A 20,165-nucleotide genomic window follows, 5' to 3' on the forward strand; every position below is an offset into this window, starting at 1 on the left:
ACATTTTCAATTTAACGTACCAGAGCAGTTGGACTGTGGATCTGGAGTGCACAATGACTTCCCATTAATAGGTTGGAAGTGTCAGGAGAGCCCAGTCTGGGCAGAGATTTCCATGTGGATATGGCCTGTTGCACTGAGGTACATGCCCCCAGCCATCTGGGCTGATTTGACAAATGATTCTCCATCAAAGGCCTGCGCACTGATTTGTGTGGTAATTGATTGGAAGGGAGGTCTTCAAATCCCTGATAGGTTTAGGTGGATCTGGAGGGGAGGTATTATGTGGCATGTGCAAGGAATAGGCAGCCATCAGGAGCGAGGGCGCAAATACAGAGCATGAGGTGTGGGGGAAACTAGATTCTCAACTGTGCTTGAATCCTACTTTGAGAGATTTCGAATGGCATGCTGCAAGACACGTTGTTCTTTCTGTAAGTCAGGAATGATTTGGTGACATTACAAGTTGGTGTTTGCTGTTTTTATTTCCCCGATGCACCTGCCACAATATCCAATTTGTTTGTTTCACCATGAAGATTGGATTTCACCAGTCCAAAAGAAGAATTTGGTTGGTAATGAAATATCATTGAGTGTGTGCATATGGAGGTGTGGTCCAATATCGATATATGAGCATGGCAACTTGGCCGAGACGGAAACACACATTAAATATTCCTTCATCGCTTTTGCTTGAATCTTTTATGCCATTAGCCCTTATTGTGGAAATTGTGGGGTTGGCATTGTTCTATCTATTGAGGATGACGGCAACCTCAAAAGGAGATAATACTGGAATGAAAAGAAGATATGCTGAATGTTTATTCATGACAAAAAATAAATTCATTTTCTCCACTTACCAATTATAACAAACCTATGGTGATTTTTGCAACGATGAGTTTTTAAACCTACACCATACATACAGTACCTATGTTGCATGTCCTTTAGATACAGAAAGACACTGGAGTGGCCTGTTAATCTGACAGTGAGAGTGGCTGACTGCCTTTATTACATGGCAGCCTGGTTGCGCCGCATACGTTTCCTCATTTGATCGAGACATGCGGTTGTTGGTAGCGACAGATGCCACATAGCACTGCTCCCAGAGGCCATAAATGACCTTTCTGCTTGTCTTTTTGGACCCAGTAACAAACTTCATTTGTTTGACAATGACCACCAATAGCGCGTTCACGCCAGTTATCTATTTAGACACCCTTACATTAATTGTCGTCGCCTACTCAAGACACCTTGGGTAGATACATGTGCATGCCAGAATACCAGTGATGCCTCACAAACCACGCCTCTGGAGTTTTCATTCATTCATTCATCTTCCGAACCGCTTTATCCTCACTCGGGTCGCGGGGGGTGCTGGAGCCTATCCCAGCTGTCTTCGGGCAGTAGGCGGGGGACACCCTGAATTGGTTGCCAACCAATCGCAGGGCACACAGAGACAAACAACCATGCACGCCCACACTCACACCTAGGGACAATTTAGAGTGTTCAATCAGCCTGCCATGCATGTTTTTGGAATGTGGGAGGAAACCGGAGCACCCGGAGAAAACGCACGCAGGCCCGGGGAGAAGATGCAAACTCCACACAGGGAGGCCGGAGCTGGAATTGAACCCGGTACCCCTGCACTGTGAAGTCGACGTGCTAACCACTGGACTACCGGGCCGCCACCTCTGGAGTTTGATGCCTTTAATATAAACTTAATTGCTGCATGACGACGCTCTTGTTTGGATGCCAGGGGGATTCCCTTTTATTATGCGGAATGAATCATCATTAGGGTGGGCTTATTCAGTGACCATTTCTTGACTTTAAAATGCTGCTGCACACTGTTTTTTTTAAGCATTTGTATGGGTTGCACTCAAAGAGGTGGGGGTATGTACCAGGCTCATTACTCAACTTTGCTGTTGTTGGATGATTTGCTACAAGGGAGGAGTTTGTTTTGTGGGGCAAACACACCGGCGAAAGGACATCTTGATGCACAGCTGTAATTTGTCTTCAATATTTCTGAGCTGGCACAAAATGAGTAGCAGTCAGTCCTCATACTATCTGAGGTGCTTGAACCCCACCCCCAACCCTTACCCTCACCATCTGTCACCTAACTGGTGATGATGGTATTATACTGCAATACGGCACATGCGGGTATGTACTGTATGCACTCATGTGTACCTGCATACAATAATTGCACAAACACATTAATTAGCTGCACGAGGTAACATAAAAACAACCACCATTTACTACTTGCATAAATCCCATTTGCTTTATTTTAGAACAATCCGGGTGACACGAGTGTGACACTGTTGTTTATATAAATATATAAAAACAATTAAAAATCTACAGTATGTACATGCACATTATTGTGCGGTACTTGTGGTTTAATGAGAGACACTTCTTCATGCTGCAGCCTTGTGAAAAACTGACACAATTCTCTAGCGCCTTAAGCCTGGTGTCAGAGTTATGATCTTAGCCTCACCCTTTATCCGGACTGCTGTACTGTAATGATGCTCTGAGGTGAGCCCACTCATCAATTATTCACAGAATACTAGATTTTCACTCTTTATCTTCTTGCCAGTTTACCATTTAAGAAAACCAGCAGAGAAAATAAAAGGAGCAGGAGTTGGGAGAGAGAGAGAGAGAGAAAAAATGAAGGCGGCAAGTTGCTTACTGAGTGTATGAGATAGTTGGCAGTGGGCAGATAATGCATTCAATGTGAGTATAATTGTAGTTTAGCGATGTGTGGTCCTCTGGGATTTTCACTATGCAGTATATGGCCTTTAGACTAAAGTCGCTATGGAAACCAAAGGACCCCAACAACCTGCGGTGCCCACCAACTCGGACAGCCGTTAATCATCTTCGCTCAGATCCTGGCACTGCAGAATTTGGCCAATGTGTCAAGAAGCAATTATATATACCCGATTTCTTCCCTCCCCTCTCAAATCCCCCACTCTCACACTCTCTTAATATAATCATAGAGCAGCACGTTTAAAAGCCCTCTCCGTCATTACACTATCTTGAGTAGAGGGTGGAGGGGGGTGCAGACAATTCAGAGGATGACAAGAAGCGCAGAAGGACAGAGACAACCATTCCAAATGTGAATATTCTTTTTCATACGAATCATATCCAGTCATTTGCTCGCTCACTTAACAGGCCCCCGAGATGACTGACGTACTAAATTACCCCAGCTGGCCCATTGCGATGGCAGCAAATTTTGGATCGGAGCAGATCACGAAGACTAATGGGAGCTGACGAGACGGAGGTTATGTTCTGCCACTATCGGCTAAAATGTACAGAACCATCACACCAAACCACTGTTTCCCCATACATGAGCAAATGGGTGCACAGAAACAGGATGGAGTTCAGGAGAAGGAAAATCTCTACACTGTCATCACACAATGAGATAGGATAAATGTAATATTGCACTGTATGCCCACAGTAATAACCTTGTGAAGAATTGCTCCATACTTGCGTGATAGCCTCTTTGCGTGATTTCTCCATGACAAAAATGAAGGAAAATTGTCATATTTTATTCTTATTTTCTCTCCTCCCACATCTTCACTTGCCAACGTCATTTCTTGACAGCGGGCTGTACGTTAGCTCTACCGAAGAGGACACGGCTTTGACCAGTTGATGACAGGCTGCCGGACAGGTTCCCTCCATTGAGCTTTTATATTGAGGTCGTTCGCTTCTCGCCGTGCCACCACCGCCACTCATCCACCCGAAAAATGAACACACAGTCAATTATGACACATCAGCTGCTAAGTGAACTGAGATTGTGTGAATTTCACTGCATAACACATCATCACATGTGTTATGCAGAAGTGGCTCAGAAGCAGAAGTGGAAAGTTACTTCAAAAGACTTGACGTCATTAGTGTGTGGTGAAGACTCGGACCCTGCATGAATTTGGATAATTAGCATTGAATAAATATCCACAAGTTGCTCCAGCCTGTCAAACTTGAAGCACATTGCAACATTAAGTTTATGAAGTACTTTACTGAAATAAATCCAACAATTTTCCAAGGCAAAAAGCCTTACCTCTGTCAAGTTAGTTTTATGTGTACGGAAAGCCTTTCAATATTTATATGTCATGTCTTTGTTTATCATAATTGCTTGTTATTGCAATACTAGTGTAGCCTATACTACTGGAAACAAATTCCTTGTGTGTTTTAGATACTTGGCCAAAAAAGTTAATGCTGATTTTGACTGCATCATACTGAGCTATTTGGGTCAATGTTGAACATCCACTTGATCACCAAACATGGTTCAAAGCCTGATAGAGACTGAGTGGTATTTCCTTAAATCCAATAGCTGAAAGCAAGGCGGAGCTTACCTTATGAGGACAAATGGGTGGTGGTGAGTTAAAAGACTTCTCTGACGTTTGGATCGCATCCTACAAGAAAAACACATTATCAGGGGCATGTTTGATTGGAGGTCATCTCCTGTAACTCCTCTTTGACAGCAGTTGTAGCTTATCTCCTCTCTGTAGGAACACTTTGGGAAATATTTTAGTGGGTTTCAGCAAGTGAATAAAAAAACGTGCCAGCTGACCACTAATCCAAGACCTAGAACGGCTTTTGTTAAGAGTCATATTAAATCTTCATCGTGCTCATATCTATCAGACATCACGTGATGGTCTTGTTCTGCTTTCTAGTCCAAACCATTATTTCAGTCCCCCTACAAAGATTATAAATCCTTCGTAGGAAGATTCCCCAAAACATATGTCTCTTTGCTGGAACTCCTTTTTTAGGGTTAAATGACGATCACATTGTTAAGATACAAATACATTGCTTACATACAAGAAAACCCCATTAAAAAGCAGACACGAGGTATGTCAACAAGCCAACAACAGATGGTCGCACTGCTTGTGATTATGCAAAGATCCACATTATTTGCATACTCACAATTCCATGGTGTAAAAAAAAAAAAAAAATGGAAACAGTAGTATCTTGAGCTGACTTTAGTGAGGGATAAAACGCACACATGTATGAGGAGAAAACAGCAGAAAAGTGATAGCTGAGTGAAAGATCTACCGAGGAGCTGGGAGCCGTGTCATCGCCCCTGTTGTTTGCTAAGCAGGTGTTTTCAATTATACCCTCATATCCAAACATGCAGCTGGGGCATGTTAAATTGTGCACCGTATGATATCACCAGGACAGATGTGACACTCAACTTTCGACTCTCAGCATCTATATTTAATTGTATGGAAGGAAATCACCTCACTGGCCAGCCTAACCAAGTGAGGATTGAAAAAGAAAGGGAAAAAAAAACAGCCAGGCTTTTACTGCAGCATAAACACCACATTCATGAAATATAAATGAATAAACGGGCCTAGCTGGGACAATGAATTTAGTCGACAAAATTTTCCCTGCAGATTGAGTTGGCTATGTAACCATGATACCATCTAATTGATGTGACAAATAAACATGAGTTGTTGTCTTGGGGGATACATGCAAGAAATGGTTGCTTTCTTTGAGTGCACACAAACACACATATGCATCCATTCATCTAGCCAGAGCAATTTCCACCAATGACCTTCATTCCAAGCCATATCTTACTGATCAAGTTGGAAGAGCAAAATTTTTTGCAGCAAGCCAAATGACTTTTCCCAGTGTCACAATCACCTGGACCACCCACCTGCGTACAAAACACTATGATCCTAATGTTCCAGCTCACAAAAGCTCTTTGCCAGCCGACATGAACATTACATGGGCACAAAAGAAGTCAGACTGGAGCTGCCAACCCTGCAGGGATAAAAAAAAGTTCCTTCGCATTAGCCTTGTCACCTTGTAATGAACTGCTAACAGGACAATGTGACCACAAACAATGAACAAAGTTTAAGTAACACCTTTTGTAATCATACCTTAAAAACAAAACAAAAAGAAAAAGTATGGTGGCTTGCAATCACGAAAATGGTCATATCTTTAGACTATATCATCACGTTTGTGAGTGTTTGCGAAGGTAGCAAATGTTGCTTTCTCATCAAACGATCTCCAAACCCTCGCCATAGGTTGGAATGTTTTTTTTCTTGTTGCAAAGAAATTCTGAACATGCTTAAAATTCCCTTGTGACAAGAACACACATAAAAACTGTTGGAGAACATTTGGTGAACCTCTTGAAACCTGATGAAAACGCAACATTTGCTACGTTCATGAACACTCCCAAACATTTGCCTCTCTGTGGGTTACAGGGTTGAAACGCAGATGCCGATCTGTACCAGCCCAAGTGGCTGAACATGTAATTAGTCCTCACAAACTGAATGGGGATGCCTTCAGAATTGTTTTAAACAACCCACTGTAATACACTGATTTAGTTTGCCCAAATATCGACATCACTTTCTTAACCTGTCTTTTCAAACAGATATAAACACTTACACATGTGTGGCATTAACTAATCTTAACTCCAACACATCTACTCACAACACCACAACCAAAAAAAAAAGAAAAAATGTGGGGTCCAGTAATTTTGTTTACCGGTACTTTAAATTGCATGCTGTAATTCACATCGAATTTACCTTACACAGTGCCCCCATGACATCCATCCATCCATTTTCCATGACATTTATTTAAAAATATAAATTAAAGGTAAAAATAAGTGTGGGCATCCGACCATCCACGGCCATTGTAATCTAAGACTGCAAATACGACAGAAGATAACGTATTTACAAGTAAAAATGAGTTCCCAAAACAGTCCTGATTCTCACTCATTCAGTTCACACACAGCAAGGAGCCAAATGGAAACTTCAAACCAAGTGCTAATGACATCAACATTGTATTATAAAACTATGTATTGTCTTCTGTTTTGTGATATTTCCATTGATATTCCTGTAGTGTACGTTTTTCAAATAAGGAAAACAAATAGGACACAAATTAAGAGAAGATAATGGTCAAGAGGACAATAGGGGTGTTCACACGGTAAGATTTGGTCCGGTGCTACGCCGGGGCTGCCCCAGAAGAGCGTTCACACGTGCAAATTAGCTCCGGCGTAGCCCCAGAAAACAGCTTACACCGGACCAAATTTGATCCACCTCAGGGAGGTGGTTTAAAAATTTGCTCCAGAGCAAATGCTTGTTAGCGAAGCAGCACCGGTGTAAATTTGCACGTGTGAACGCAACTGGGTTAAATTTGCTCCAGAGCAAATGCTTGTGAAGAGTTTACGTACGGCGAGAATGCGTTGCTTTCGCGCTCTGTCGGACTTCCGTCATGTGTTTGTTTAATAACGACACAAGACTTGGCTGGTAACATCTTTCCTTTTGTAGGAGACTGGACTGTCTCGGAGTTGTTTGTGTAGTTTGTTCCTTTGTTGTGTGTCCACAACCCCCCGGCCCCCATATAATTTATTTTGTGATTTCCTCTCTTGATTTTCTTTTTTTGCGCATTACGTATTTGCTTTTCTGAGTGTCATTGAAGTCATCGTTGATTTACGTTTTCGGGGGCGGTCACTCTCGAGCAGAAGGCACGGAGACCGAGAAGGAGAAGGATGTGACTGTACAGTAGTTGCTTGAGTTGTGTATACGTTTTAAAAAGAACATACACGACAGCTCATTTGTTTTCTGTCGTTTTGCTCCGCTGCAGAAACTGCCGTGTGAACGCAAGTGGGGCTACACCGACGCTGTGCCGGTGCAGACACGCTCAGCGGCTTTGTACGTGTGAACGCTCCACACAATTTGCTGCGGTGCAAAATATATCGCAACAAAATACATCGGTGCAGCGCCGGAGCAAATGTGTGCCGTGTGAACACCCCTAAAGAGTCACATTTTCTCTTTGCACAGAAATTTGTTTGACGATACTTGCTTTACAGAGTCTCAGATTACACTACATAATTACTGTTTTTCCTCTTTTCAGAGTGCCAACATTATTATTATTATTTATTATTTTTTGGTAATTTCATGAGGTCTGGAATAGCTAATGCGAGAACAGAAAGATGAATGAAATATGATCATTTTTGTGAGATTTCTTGGAAACATGCTTTTTTTTACATTAATATATTCAGCTGTTTTGTTGTATGCTAGAAATATATCACGCATTCTATATTTATCAAGACAGAAAAGACTTAAAATATCACAGTGGGTTTTACCATAATGAAACACAACTTGGATATACAGTACATTGTAAACCCATTCATATTCAACATGCCAACCTCTCCAACAAGCATAACATAAACGAGAAGCTCTCATTTGTGTTTCAAGCTCCATTAACTCAACCTCCACACACGGGAAAGCCTGTGTGTGTTGTGTTGTCATATATATTAATGTCATCACTAAAACGTTTCAGGCTACGTCATTTGCAGCAGCTATATACAGCATATACTGTATACTGTTTAGTGCCTTACTGTCTGCAACACAGTCCTGCCTCCCATTGAAATACACTCACACTGGGTTTAAAGGAACAATGTAGTTCAAGGATTATCAAATGCCCTTGATCATGTGATGGCTTTTTCTTTTTTCTAAATTGGTGGCACATAGCACTAAATCCGGGGTGAGAGGAGCTCTTGACAGTGCAGAATGTAACGAGTAGAGGCCTGCGCTATAGTGATGAAAGAGGTGAGACTGAACAGTACTTTGCGCATCAGAGTAAAAAAAAAAAAAAAAGTGCCATGCAAATGAAATGTATATTACACGTTCGTGTTATTCAATATCTCCAATTGAATAACCAATGCACATGATCCTTTCCATGAATGGAAATGTTTTTTTTTCTTTCATGTTCACACTTGAGTCACCCGTTTTGAGAGAGCCTTATTATTTTGGTATTTGGATGCAGAAATATGGACTGAAGAATATTTGTCTTTCTCAATCATACTGCATTATACCCCCCTCACACATCCACCACAAACACACACACACGCACATACCCTGATGCTGCTCATTAGAAAACCCTGAGCCTGGGGCTGTTTTGCAGGGTTTCAATCCCTGCATTATTATTTAGCACATACAATCAAAGGGACATGCAATTTGCGCAACACTTGTCCCGCAAACCAATGCCATTTCCACGATGCCGAGTCTGAAATCGTATTATAATGAGCCAGGGGGCTCTGTGGCGCAAACTGTCCCTCAAAAAAACTGGCCTTCATCCTCAGTGTACATCACCCCCAATTAATGTCGTTGCCAGGATGAAAATGAGCGGTATCAAAACAATTATTTTGATGTGGCTTCAAGCAGCACAAAATGTCAATGTGAATGGTAACGGAACCTTGGATCATTATAATGCCTGCTTACAGGTAGAAAAAGCCCCTCAAAAATGACTGAATATCATTTTAATGGATAAAAACCAACAAGGCCTTCATACTGTCTACCTGACACGTTATTGATAGACCGTGTCAGTCAAGCTAAAGAACACAAGGACAGCATACAGACAGGCTGACAAGACGTACGCAGACTGCCTTCCATCTTTCTTCCTGCCTCGTATGTTTATCTTGAATATGAGCGTAGTCAGGCACCGTGCATCTGCATACACGGCGATGGTGGTTCAAAAAACCAGTGCCTAAGTGAAGCTGAGCAGAGTGCCCAGACACTTTGAAACATTGCCAGGGTGGGCCTAATTTGCAAAGCAGTATTGACAAACAACATACACCACCACTTCAAACCAAATTGTAGTGAAACCGACTGGCACGGCTGCTCAGTTTGTGAAGAGAAGGATTTTGAGTGGGTAACATCCAGTGTCTTGTCTCTTGTTCGTAGACCTTGCGAGGCACCAGTTCGATGCGATGATTTTTTTGGCAGGGAAAGAGGGTCTAATTTACATGAGAGGGAATTCTGGAGTCACATGGGAGCTTGCCTTTGACCAACATGCCAACAACCCTCCGGATAAACAATTCAATTACAACTTATATGGCTACTGTGTTTCAAACAAACTTTCTTTACACAATGTGAACACAAACATATGATAAACAGTTGTTCTATTTGTGTGGAAATCCTGAGAGGGTATGGGTGTGTGTGTGTGTGTGTGTGAGTGTTCGGGGAGAGAAAAAGCAAAGCAGTGGAATCATAATTTGCCGACTTGAATGAGATGATGAGACGTCACTGGTATCAACCAGGGCCAAAATATTAATTTTCCTCAACGGACGATGTATTTCCGCACCAGTCATGGCAGGGATGCAAATACCCAGGTTAGCTTAGCGCCAACTAAACAAATAGGACAACACAAATAGATGGTTTTAGAATTGGTCCAAAACAATAACTGGTTCAGAAAATTGATGGATGGTCCGAAGGCAAGCCTGGCCAATGTATGGCAAGAAATCTTGGAGATGAAGTAAATTATTTGAACATGGTGCAGTTGTATTGCAGTCAGCACATTGGTTCGTGTATGCCAAGGGTACCCAACCGCTGGGCCGCGGACCGGTACTGGTCCTCGGGGCATTTGGTACCGGGCCGCACAATAAGAACTTACATTAATTCCGTCGTATTTATTTTGGAATACGAAAGATATTTTATTTTGAAAAAATACCGGATTCTGCGTTACATCTGGCTGTGTCACTTGACACACGTCAAACCACGCTTCTCCGTCACGTGACTGATTACGCTAAAAACAAAACACCAGAGCTTGCTAAATGAGTAAAATAAACTGCTGGAGATCGCAAATGACGGCGGCCTCAAAAGTACGTTCGAGACAACAACTCTGCCTGTGTTCTGGATTCAAGTTGTGGCTGAACACTCTGAGATCGCCACAATAGCACTGTTGCCATTTCCGACATGCTACCTGTGTGAGGCGGGAGTTTTGTGCAGCAACGGCGACTAAAAAAAAATGACGAAGTAGACTCAACATGAAGCACACAGTTCAGGTGTCATTGTCTCCTATTACCCCGAGATGGGACCGCCCGCTTGCAGAAAATCAAGCTTTCCGCTCACACTGATTCAGCATTGTGGTGAGTTGAGATTTTCAGGCACTTTGAATTTGTGTTGTATCGTATTTTGAAGGCATTAAGACCGTAGCGATCAGAGTGTTGCGGCCAAATTGGACGCTCCTCGTGTTTATCTCGAAAACCCCCCAGTGTTCATGCAGCTCTTCGCATATTATTTTGTAGTATTTATCCGTCACACCTTAAATGCCGGTCCGTGAAAATATTGTCAGACATAAACCGGTCCGTGGGGCAAAAAAGGTTGGGGACCCCTCGTGTATGCGATCTTTTCAAAAACTCAATTTAACTCAACTGTATTCATAGAGTACTTTAAAACAGCCACTGCTGTATACAAAGTGCTGTACGTGGAGCAAATATCATATATACAACAATAAACAATAAAACAATAAATTAATAAGGAAGACAGTAGAAAGCACAAAACAGTAAAACTAAGATCAAGTCTGAAAAATGGAATACTCAACTCAACTCAACTGTATTTATAGAGCACTTTCAAACAGCCATCACTGCATACAAAGTGCTGTACATGGAGCAACTAACATATACAACAGTAAAGAATAAAGTATATTCGGCCACATAGCATAATTGCATAAAGTAATTTTTCAATATTTTAAGACAAGAATAACCACAATTTTTAGAACAGATATGATATATATTTTTATTGGTATTGTAAAAAAAACCCTTAACCAAATGGGTGAAGAAGAACGTTTTTCATAATGATCGAAGTGTTATGTGGTCGACAATATGAATATGAACCTTGTAAAAGCACTTTGGATGAAATAAGGTTTTGCTAAAGTGCTGCATAAGTGTTTCATGTTTCCTTTTTTTGTGGGGGTAGATACAAATAGTAACCATTTGAACTGATTCAGGATTCAGCGGTTAAACATTAAATGAACAGCGATCACCCTTTTGTGCTAGAAGTCTAGGCAAATATGCAGTATTTGGGAGTTTGGTTTTTTTGACATCTTGATCTTTCTTAATGTGTGTGCAATTTCGAGAATATGTTTCCAGTTTGTGTGTGCTGGTTTGGGGAAATTTTGTTTTTTGCCTCACTATATGAGTAGGATTGTTTTCTTCATAAAAGGACTGATGCCTAATTCTTCAACATCACATACTTGCCAGAGGATCACCAGTCAGCGTGAACTGGAGATTTAGTTTGTTCTTTTTTTTCCCTCTCTCTCTTCACTTTAATTCTTTAGAGCCTCTGCTGCCATGGATTGTTTTGACAAGTGCAATATTGCAGTGGATTAACAAGAATAGGATTCAATACCATGTGGCTTCATAATCTGAAATATGTCAAGGAAGTTTAATATTGTTTTTGTAAGCAGTGGTCCAATTTTTATAAGGGAGGTTTGTTTGTCAGAGAGAAACTAGGGAATTGCGTTTCAGGCGAGGCATTTCCCTAAAGGTAAAGACAAATTATATTCTATTGTACTATATATATATATTGGAGATATTTTCAGATTGTAGTCTCTTTTCTTTTTATATATATATATATCGCTTTCCAGAGCACGGGCCCCTCTCTCGGGGCGAACCCATTCCAGGGCGCCCTGCCCTTCACCAAGAAAAGAGAACTCTCCCCGGGGCACCCGCCGGCTTCTCCGAGATCGTTTGCGTTACCGCACTGGGCGCGGGCGCGTCGCGCGCCGGACCCGTCGCCCCCCCCGCCCGCCCTATATATATATATATAAAAAGAAAAGAGACTACAATCTGAAAATATCTCCAATCCATTCATGTTTTTCTGGGTGACCTTCCAAGATACATATTTTGGCTTTGACTTGATGAACGAGTCTCGCTTTCTTTAAATGTCTTTGGGATACAACTCCACCCACATGGCGGGAGACAAAGATGTAAACTTGTGGCATGTTCGTCACAAGCCGGAATGCATTTGTCTCTTCAAAGTATATTTCTTGGCCCAGTCTCGTCACTCACTCCCTCGGACCAATTTGTCACTCTAAGCCTTGCCGCGCGGCTGCCAGTGCCTGGATGATAGCAGTGGGCCTCTCTGATCCAGGCAGTGACGAGGGAGCAGGCCAACTGTTACGCGAGCCACCCTGAGACAAACGTCCGGCACTTATGCCGGCCGAACGCCTACATGGCAGGCGACAACTGGCAATGCAGACGCTTTCAATTCGACACAAAGCGGCTCATCTACTGTCTTGGGATGTTTGTTTTGAGCGTGTGCATTGCGTGCATTGTAAAGTCTCTTTTCTTAGCCAGGTCAATACTGTAATGAGGTCCCCTTGAGAAAAATAAACCTACACAGAATACACAGAAGAGGATCTTCTAAATTCATGTAGAGTGAAATTGATGTCATTGAAGAAGGCCAAATGACATTGTTGGCAAATAGCATGGTGCTTCCCGGACTGGCAACTCATGGTGGTGCGGGTTGCTTTATTTGTGGAATTTTTAATGTTGTTCCTTTTTATTTCCTTTTGATATTTTGTTTTTAAAATTGTGTTTTCAGAGCAGGATTGTTATTTTAAAAAATCCTTGAAACTGCTTTGTTTTAGGTTTTGTTTTTATTTTAATTTGTTTAAAAAATGTTTGTAATTCATGTGTGTGGAATGAAAAACATCAAGGTAAGCAGTGTGCAGTAAAAGCTCAACAAAGAAAGTATGTTTTTAAAACATTTAAGAAGAAACCGTCCACAAATAAATATGGCTACTGTGGAACAGTTCACAGACTTTCAAATACAATAAGTGTTGTGCATTATAGTGCTTCTAAAGTTCTATCTCAACTTGAGGTCTTAAAGCTTCAAGCTTGGATGGTCTTGCTTTGCATCCCTTGTTTGCCAAGCTGCCAACTTTTAAAGTGAATTTGTGGCACCGCATAACCCACTTGCCCATTTACTTTTATCGTTGAGTCACATTGGATGGATGGCAGACATACAGGGAGACAGACAGAAAGAGGGAGGCAGGAAAGGATGGAGGGAGAGAGAGAGAGAGAGAGAGAGAGAGAGGTCAATCCCTTGAAGGGGCACAAGGCAACAAAAGAGATCACATCATTTTTCAAGTAATACCCTCATTCAAAATGCTTGGATGCTATTTTACTGTTATGCTTATAAGCAACAGCGTCAACCTCACAGTGCAGAGGTCTTGGGTTCAATCCCCGCTCCGGGCTCCCTGTGTGGAGTTTACCTGGTTTCCTCCGGGTACTCCGGTTTTCTCCCACATTCCAAAAGCATGCATGGTCGGCTAATTGAACACTCAAAATTGTCCCTAAGTGTGAGTGTGAGCGTGGATGGTTGTTCGTCTCTGTGTGCCCTGCGATTGGCTGGCAACCGGTTCAGGGTGTCCCCCGCCAACTGCCCGAAGACGGCTGGGATAGGCTCCAGCAACCCCGCGACCCTTGTGAGGATAAAGCGGATCGGAAAATGAATGAATGAATGCTTATAAGCAACAGTCCCCCACTTTACTGCTGCTGTTCTCACTCTGATTGAGTGAACAGAGCATTAGGTGTATTTTAAATTACATTAGATTCATGTTGTTATTGAGTGTTTCTTATGGTCAGGGCAAACGTGATTTGGACAAATTATGTTAAGCATGACCAAAGTGTCTGCACTTCAGGATATTCCTGTCGTATCTTCCTGTGACTTGTGTTGAAGTAACATTTAAGGGAAATTGGTAAATGCATGCTAATCAGCTCGTGTTTCACAACTTACAGAGAAGCTGTTCTGCTTTGATGAGCTGTGAACTCTTCTCCCTGTAGAGGTGCACAAATTCCACCTTCCAGACAACCTTTGTTTTTCGCCTCTGCCTTTTGCAACCATGTTTAGGATTAATATCCTGCGTGTGATTAACGCAATTCTACATTTATTGATAAGTGTGCAAGGACCGGCACCAACCACGCTGCACCCAACAATCAAACCTGTTAAAATTGACCACTTTGATTGCCCAAAACACAGAGGGCTTGATTTACCGGTACCAAGATGACAAAGTGCAGGTGCTAAATTGTGGTTTAGTGCTAACAGATTGCATATGCCATCGATGTGTGTGTGTGTGTGTGTGTTTTGCACATTATTTAAGATCACAATCTTTTACTAAGATCCCAAAAATAATGTTCTAACTTGTGTTCACTCTCTCACAACCGGTGTTGGGACCAGACACACAAAATGAGCTCAACTTAAGTGAAACAAACTCAACTTGTTTTCACCCTATGATCAAGTTTGCGCCTGCCTACACACGCGCAAACCTAAAGCAAATCAAGCCCAAGTGGCTCGTTGAATGCTGAAACCAAGCCTTTGTTTTCTACCCAGCTCACCAAACAGCAAAAGCATTTTTCCAGCCCAAGTGTAAATTAGGGTTTGATTGGAAACAAATATGGAAAGGTCCAATCAGTTTCCCTTGTATGGGCCTGGTTAACATGTGTGACTGCTCCTTGAACACTGATGGCAGAGACTTCAACCATTAAGGCCAGAGCACAATCAGACCAGCTGTGCTTCAGCCTCCCCATGGCACTGCTTGTGCCAGCTATGTGTTTTACACCAAGAGCAAGCAGGGAAGCATCCACCAAACCCCTCAGTCTGGGGAATCTAAGCCGCATATGAACTTGACAAGTAGGCAGAATGGGGTTTTAGTCATAAATGTGTTTCCCGAGGGATAGAGACAAAGAGACAGAGAGAGAAAGAGCAAGCTGCTTGTCATGCATAAATAATATAATTGGTTGCGTTTTTATTAATTTATTTTGGGGGGCAAGCAGGCGTTGTCAGTTGATGAGGCACAATGTAAAATGAAGAGGGCATCGTGGATGCCAGTGCCCATCACAAGTAAAACAATGCCCTTTGGCCAGGCTGGGGACATACACCTATGTTGTATACGACCGTTCTCTGACCCACTAATCCTCAAGGCCCTGAAAACACACTTGCACACACACACACATATATATATATATATATATATATATATATACACACACACTGTATATATACACATAATGTCTATATATCTATGCAGCTGGCCAGAGGTGCCGCGTCGTGGTAAACCCCCTCCAAACAAGTAACAATCGCGTCAGTGGCATACATCGTATACCTGTATGATACAGGTAACTTTGGTCTTGTCAGTGGAGCAATCTGGCAACTTTTTAAAAGTAAACTTTCCATTCATAAACTCTTTAAGTATCCATTTTCGGTGTCTCGCGCTGCAGTGGCTGGCAAAACAAGCGTGCGTGGACCTATGCAGCGCGCTTGTTGTTTTGTTTCTGGTTTATTTATAGAGCAACGTAACATCCGCTGTGACGTGCCGTGTTAATCTTGCGAGAAAAAATTTAATCCCGTTAAAATTCATTTAAATTAATGCCAATAAAAACAAACTGACAGCTCTCATATATATACTGTATATATACAGTATATATCTCATATATATTTTGTAGCCTACATACTCAATATACACAGAGTATATGGCATGCACAAATGGCTTTAGGCATCTCAAAAGCTAATTACTGAAGTAATTTCTTTCTTGAAGAATTGATGAATAAGTTGTCATAAAGAGCTCCAAAGCCTGCCTTGTCAATCTCTGCATACACTAAGAACATAAAACCTCTGTTGTGCTGAGATTGAGTGGAATGACAAGAACATTGTGGGAAATTATAGTTCACGGACTTCCACATCTTTCAAACCACCATGCTGTACATGCCAAAACAGTGGTAGGCTGTCAACCAAAAGTGTGTTCATGGCCTTGTAAACAAGTAATCGAACTGTCATTGGTGGAGACAGAGGCTGTGCCCATGGAATGGCTTGGATATTTGATTCTAACCCATCATTAGCAGCATCTTTGGGAAAGCTTTTATAGATCAGTACAAAGGAGCGGTAAGGCTTTATCAGAGCCAACACAGTGAAACACACGATGGGATCAGAACCCAAAGGTCAGTTGCGGCTGTGAGCTGTCATGCTGTCTGCTCCGTTTACTCTGCGCTGGTGCCATTGGACACATAACACACATCTGATCTTGAATATAAACTCACTAGACAGTTCATTAGGTACACAATGTAATGGGATTCGATTCAAGGATCACTTTTGAGTCATCCTGTAAAAGAAGGCTTAACTATATTCAAGATGTATTTCTCACATCATTGTTAACTTATTGAAACAAACAATAATAGAATTTCTCAGTAAGATGCAGCGATGTTCAGCCTTCTACTATATGAACATGCATTTCGGCCACACAAAAAAGAAAAAAAAAACGGATCAAGTCATGCTCCAAGAATAACGTTACAATAATATAATCATAAAAATACCCTTTGCATTAAGTTGAGGAAGGTTGAACATTTAAGTAAGTCTCAAACATATACATGAACACTGGAATGGACTGCCACCACCGGATATATTTGTCATGTGCGTTTTTACAATGGGTAGGAGTGGAAGGTCTCTTCCTGCTTGTAAACTACTGCAATGATTGACAGAGCCTTCTTGTTAATGTCTTAGCATCACTTTGGACTTGAGAGGACTGCAACTTTTGAGGAGAAGATCAAGATAAGAGGACAATACCACAATGATGTCACTTCTACTGGGTTCCACACATCGGTTAAAACAAATCCCTAATCCCTCACAAGACAATAATAACAATAATCATGTAATCCTTATTCCCTGATGGACCTATTTTCCGAGAAAGATTTCTTTGGGGGTTCCAGCAGAGGTTCTATTCGATGAAAGAAGCCAAACGGAGTTATTTAAAGACAAGGCAATTAAAATAAGACACAGTGGCCAATTCTCCCCACCGTGCTAATCATCTCTGATACAGATGTCGCAGTATTGTTTCGTATTGTGTTGTTTCGATTTTCTATCATTGTACACTGGTGGCACACTTATTTCCACTTTTTGGAAAAAAAAGTATTAATACCTGTTATTAGAGAAGCATACCATTTTAACCAACGTGATATACAAGTTGGAAATGTGAGGAGAGTGTAGAGCCGCAACATATGCTGCTGACTGGAGAATAAACTCGGCACACATGAAAGAGGATGAAGGTCGTCTTTATTCCCGGACTTCAGAAAAGCCTGCCAGACCCACACAGGCATTCACAAACAGTATTCAAAACACCACAAACAACAATGAGTCTGCACACATTGAATCATGGCTGAACATTGACAACCGTTCATGGCCATAATTAATCATGAATAATCCACTTACAGAATGTTCACGACTCATCTCGCTGTCAGCATGCGGGCTCTTTCATTGTTATGCAAATCGAATTGTGATTAAAAAACACATCTGATGCATGCACGGCTTCTGTGAGTTCTTTCATTTGAAAGCATCGCTGTGTTTCTTTTGTTTTACTGTGTTGTTTGTCTTCTTATAAAAGCCAGCATGTCTGAAGAGTTTCTCGCAAGATGAGGTGGTTCAAAACCTCTCTGCTCCCTGTTCAGGGGTAATGCTCCCCACTACCTCCTACCTGTTTGAGATGGCAAAAGTAAAGTAGCACAGTTTCCGAAGATTCTGCCACTGAAAGATAATATTTTGTCAAATGATTCTCCTTTCTTATCCTCTTTTCCTCTCCTCACCTTGGACTCTGACATTCTCCCACCTCTCATTACCAAGCCTTCTTTATAGACCTCAGCGGACGTGCAGACTCCTCTCACTTTTCTCTACCCACCTACCGTGGGCCCAAGTTATCTATTAAGTAATCTATTGCTCCTTTATTTGCACCAGCTCCATCAGTCTATATATATATATATATACCTATATACCTCAATTCCCCATCCCCTCTCTCAACCAATCATTGACCATTTTCCCTCCCTGGCCTGTTCTACACCCGCCACTCCATTCTGCTGGTTTTTGTGCCACACCGGTGCTCCTCCGGCTGTGCTGCAACTTGATCTCCTTCTGCATTCACTTTCTGCGCCCACGTGAAGTGAGTGATGCAAAGCTTGGTTAGGGGAGCTGGGGTTCCCTTGCTGCTGCACGGGCTTGGACGTCGTTCTTAACCGAGAGGGGATGACTTCACCCTTGTTGAAGTGAAAGGTCGATATGGAAGGTTTGCTGCAGAAGTGGGGAGGGGGTCTCAGTCGGGGGCCTCGGACTGGTGCACTGGAGTGCTAATTACGGCTCTCCGGGCACTGTCCTGTGGGGCATCATCGCCACGGCTGTAGAGCTCATTTACACAGGCTAGCTACAGCATCAGAGACACAGTATGCGAAAAAAGGAGGGCCGCCCAAATTACGGTTAATCAGAGGCACCTGTAGACAGCCAGAGCCTCCCTCCCCATTACCTTCCGTAACGCACCCACCTATCCCCATAGCACACACTACTCCTCGCTGCTGTAATTATTGCGATTGCCTCACTTGACTTTCATTCCAAGGCATAGAGCTGCGCAGCTTGCCTTCTAATGAGACACCCAAAGCTATGATCTGGAGGTGTTATTTATTATCTGATTATTCATTCTGCACAGCACGTATAATGTCAATTATTTAGATTTGCACGTTAGCAGGGCATGTGTTGCAGAGCTCTCCCCAACTGTGCTTATCGACATTCACCTCTCATCGCCTCATCACGGTGGATAGAGCGTTAATTAGGTTTGAGCTTGATGTACACACAACTAAAGGGACGTGGTTCGAATCAAACGGTGTTTAAATATGAAATGGCACTTATGCATTAAACTTTAAACAACTTGAGTTCGTTTGGGCAACGAGACTAAGTCCTCTTCGATGTGATGGCACATAGAGGTATATTGTCGAGATTAATAAACCAACGAGACCAACGTGATGTAAACGGGACAGACCCACCAAGGTATCAAAGAGTGACGTCACACCTCAACATTTACAGCTGAAGAAGCCTTTTTGGATTAAAGGTGAGACATCTTTCAACAAACAAGAACAAGTCACATTGATTCAACCTTTGCGGACTCTTGAACACATTTTCTATTTCTATTTTGAATTGCTTTCTTTATGGTTGGAAAAATAAGGATCCCTTCTTAAGGTTATTGTTGCGGGTATTATAAATGTAAACACCACCAAGGGCTTGTAATTGGATCACACAAACACAATCTGGGAAAAAAACAACAACATTATGCTCATCAAAAAATAAAGAGTGCTGTCACTAAACATGGAATGTGGCCTCATTATTTCAGCTTGATGAGCTGCCACACCTGACAGAAACATGACACATGGCAAAAACAAAAGATTTGTGCTCCTTGCCTGAGCAACTCATTCCCTCGCGCCCACTGAGAAGACGTACAGCAGTTTGCACTGGGAAGGGGAAAAAATAAAATAAAAATCATGTTCAAAGACATTGTCTCTTTTCCAAAGTGGCGAAACATTTGACAAAAGATCCAGATTCATACGTTTGATCTTGAATCTTGGTTGAAGAAATGGAAGTGCTGCACATTTTGTTTTGTTTGCG

The 20,165-nt window shown here is 42.0% G+C and overlaps 1 protein-coding gene across 1 annotated transcript in view; it reads right to left on the minus strand.

The window, feature by feature from the left end:
* pcdh11 (protocadherin 11) overlaps positions 1–20,165 on the minus strand; it is a 171,239-nt gene that overhangs the window by 96,342 nt on the left and 54,732 nt on the right. The window contains exon 4 of the mRNA XM_086136918.1: positions 4,314–4,373. Coding sequence (XP_085993044.1) covers positions 4,314–4,373 — 60 coding nt within the window. The remainder of the gene's footprint in view (positions 1–4,313; positions 4,374–20,165) is intronic.

Source organism: Hippocampus guttulatus, chromosome 2, assembly GCF_054856545.1.
Source record: "Hippocampus guttulatus isolate MCC_2025c chromosome 2, RoL_Hgut_1.0, whole genome shotgun sequence".
NCBI lineage: Eukaryota > Metazoa > Chordata > Actinopteri > Syngnathiformes > Syngnathidae > Hippocampus > Hippocampus guttulatus.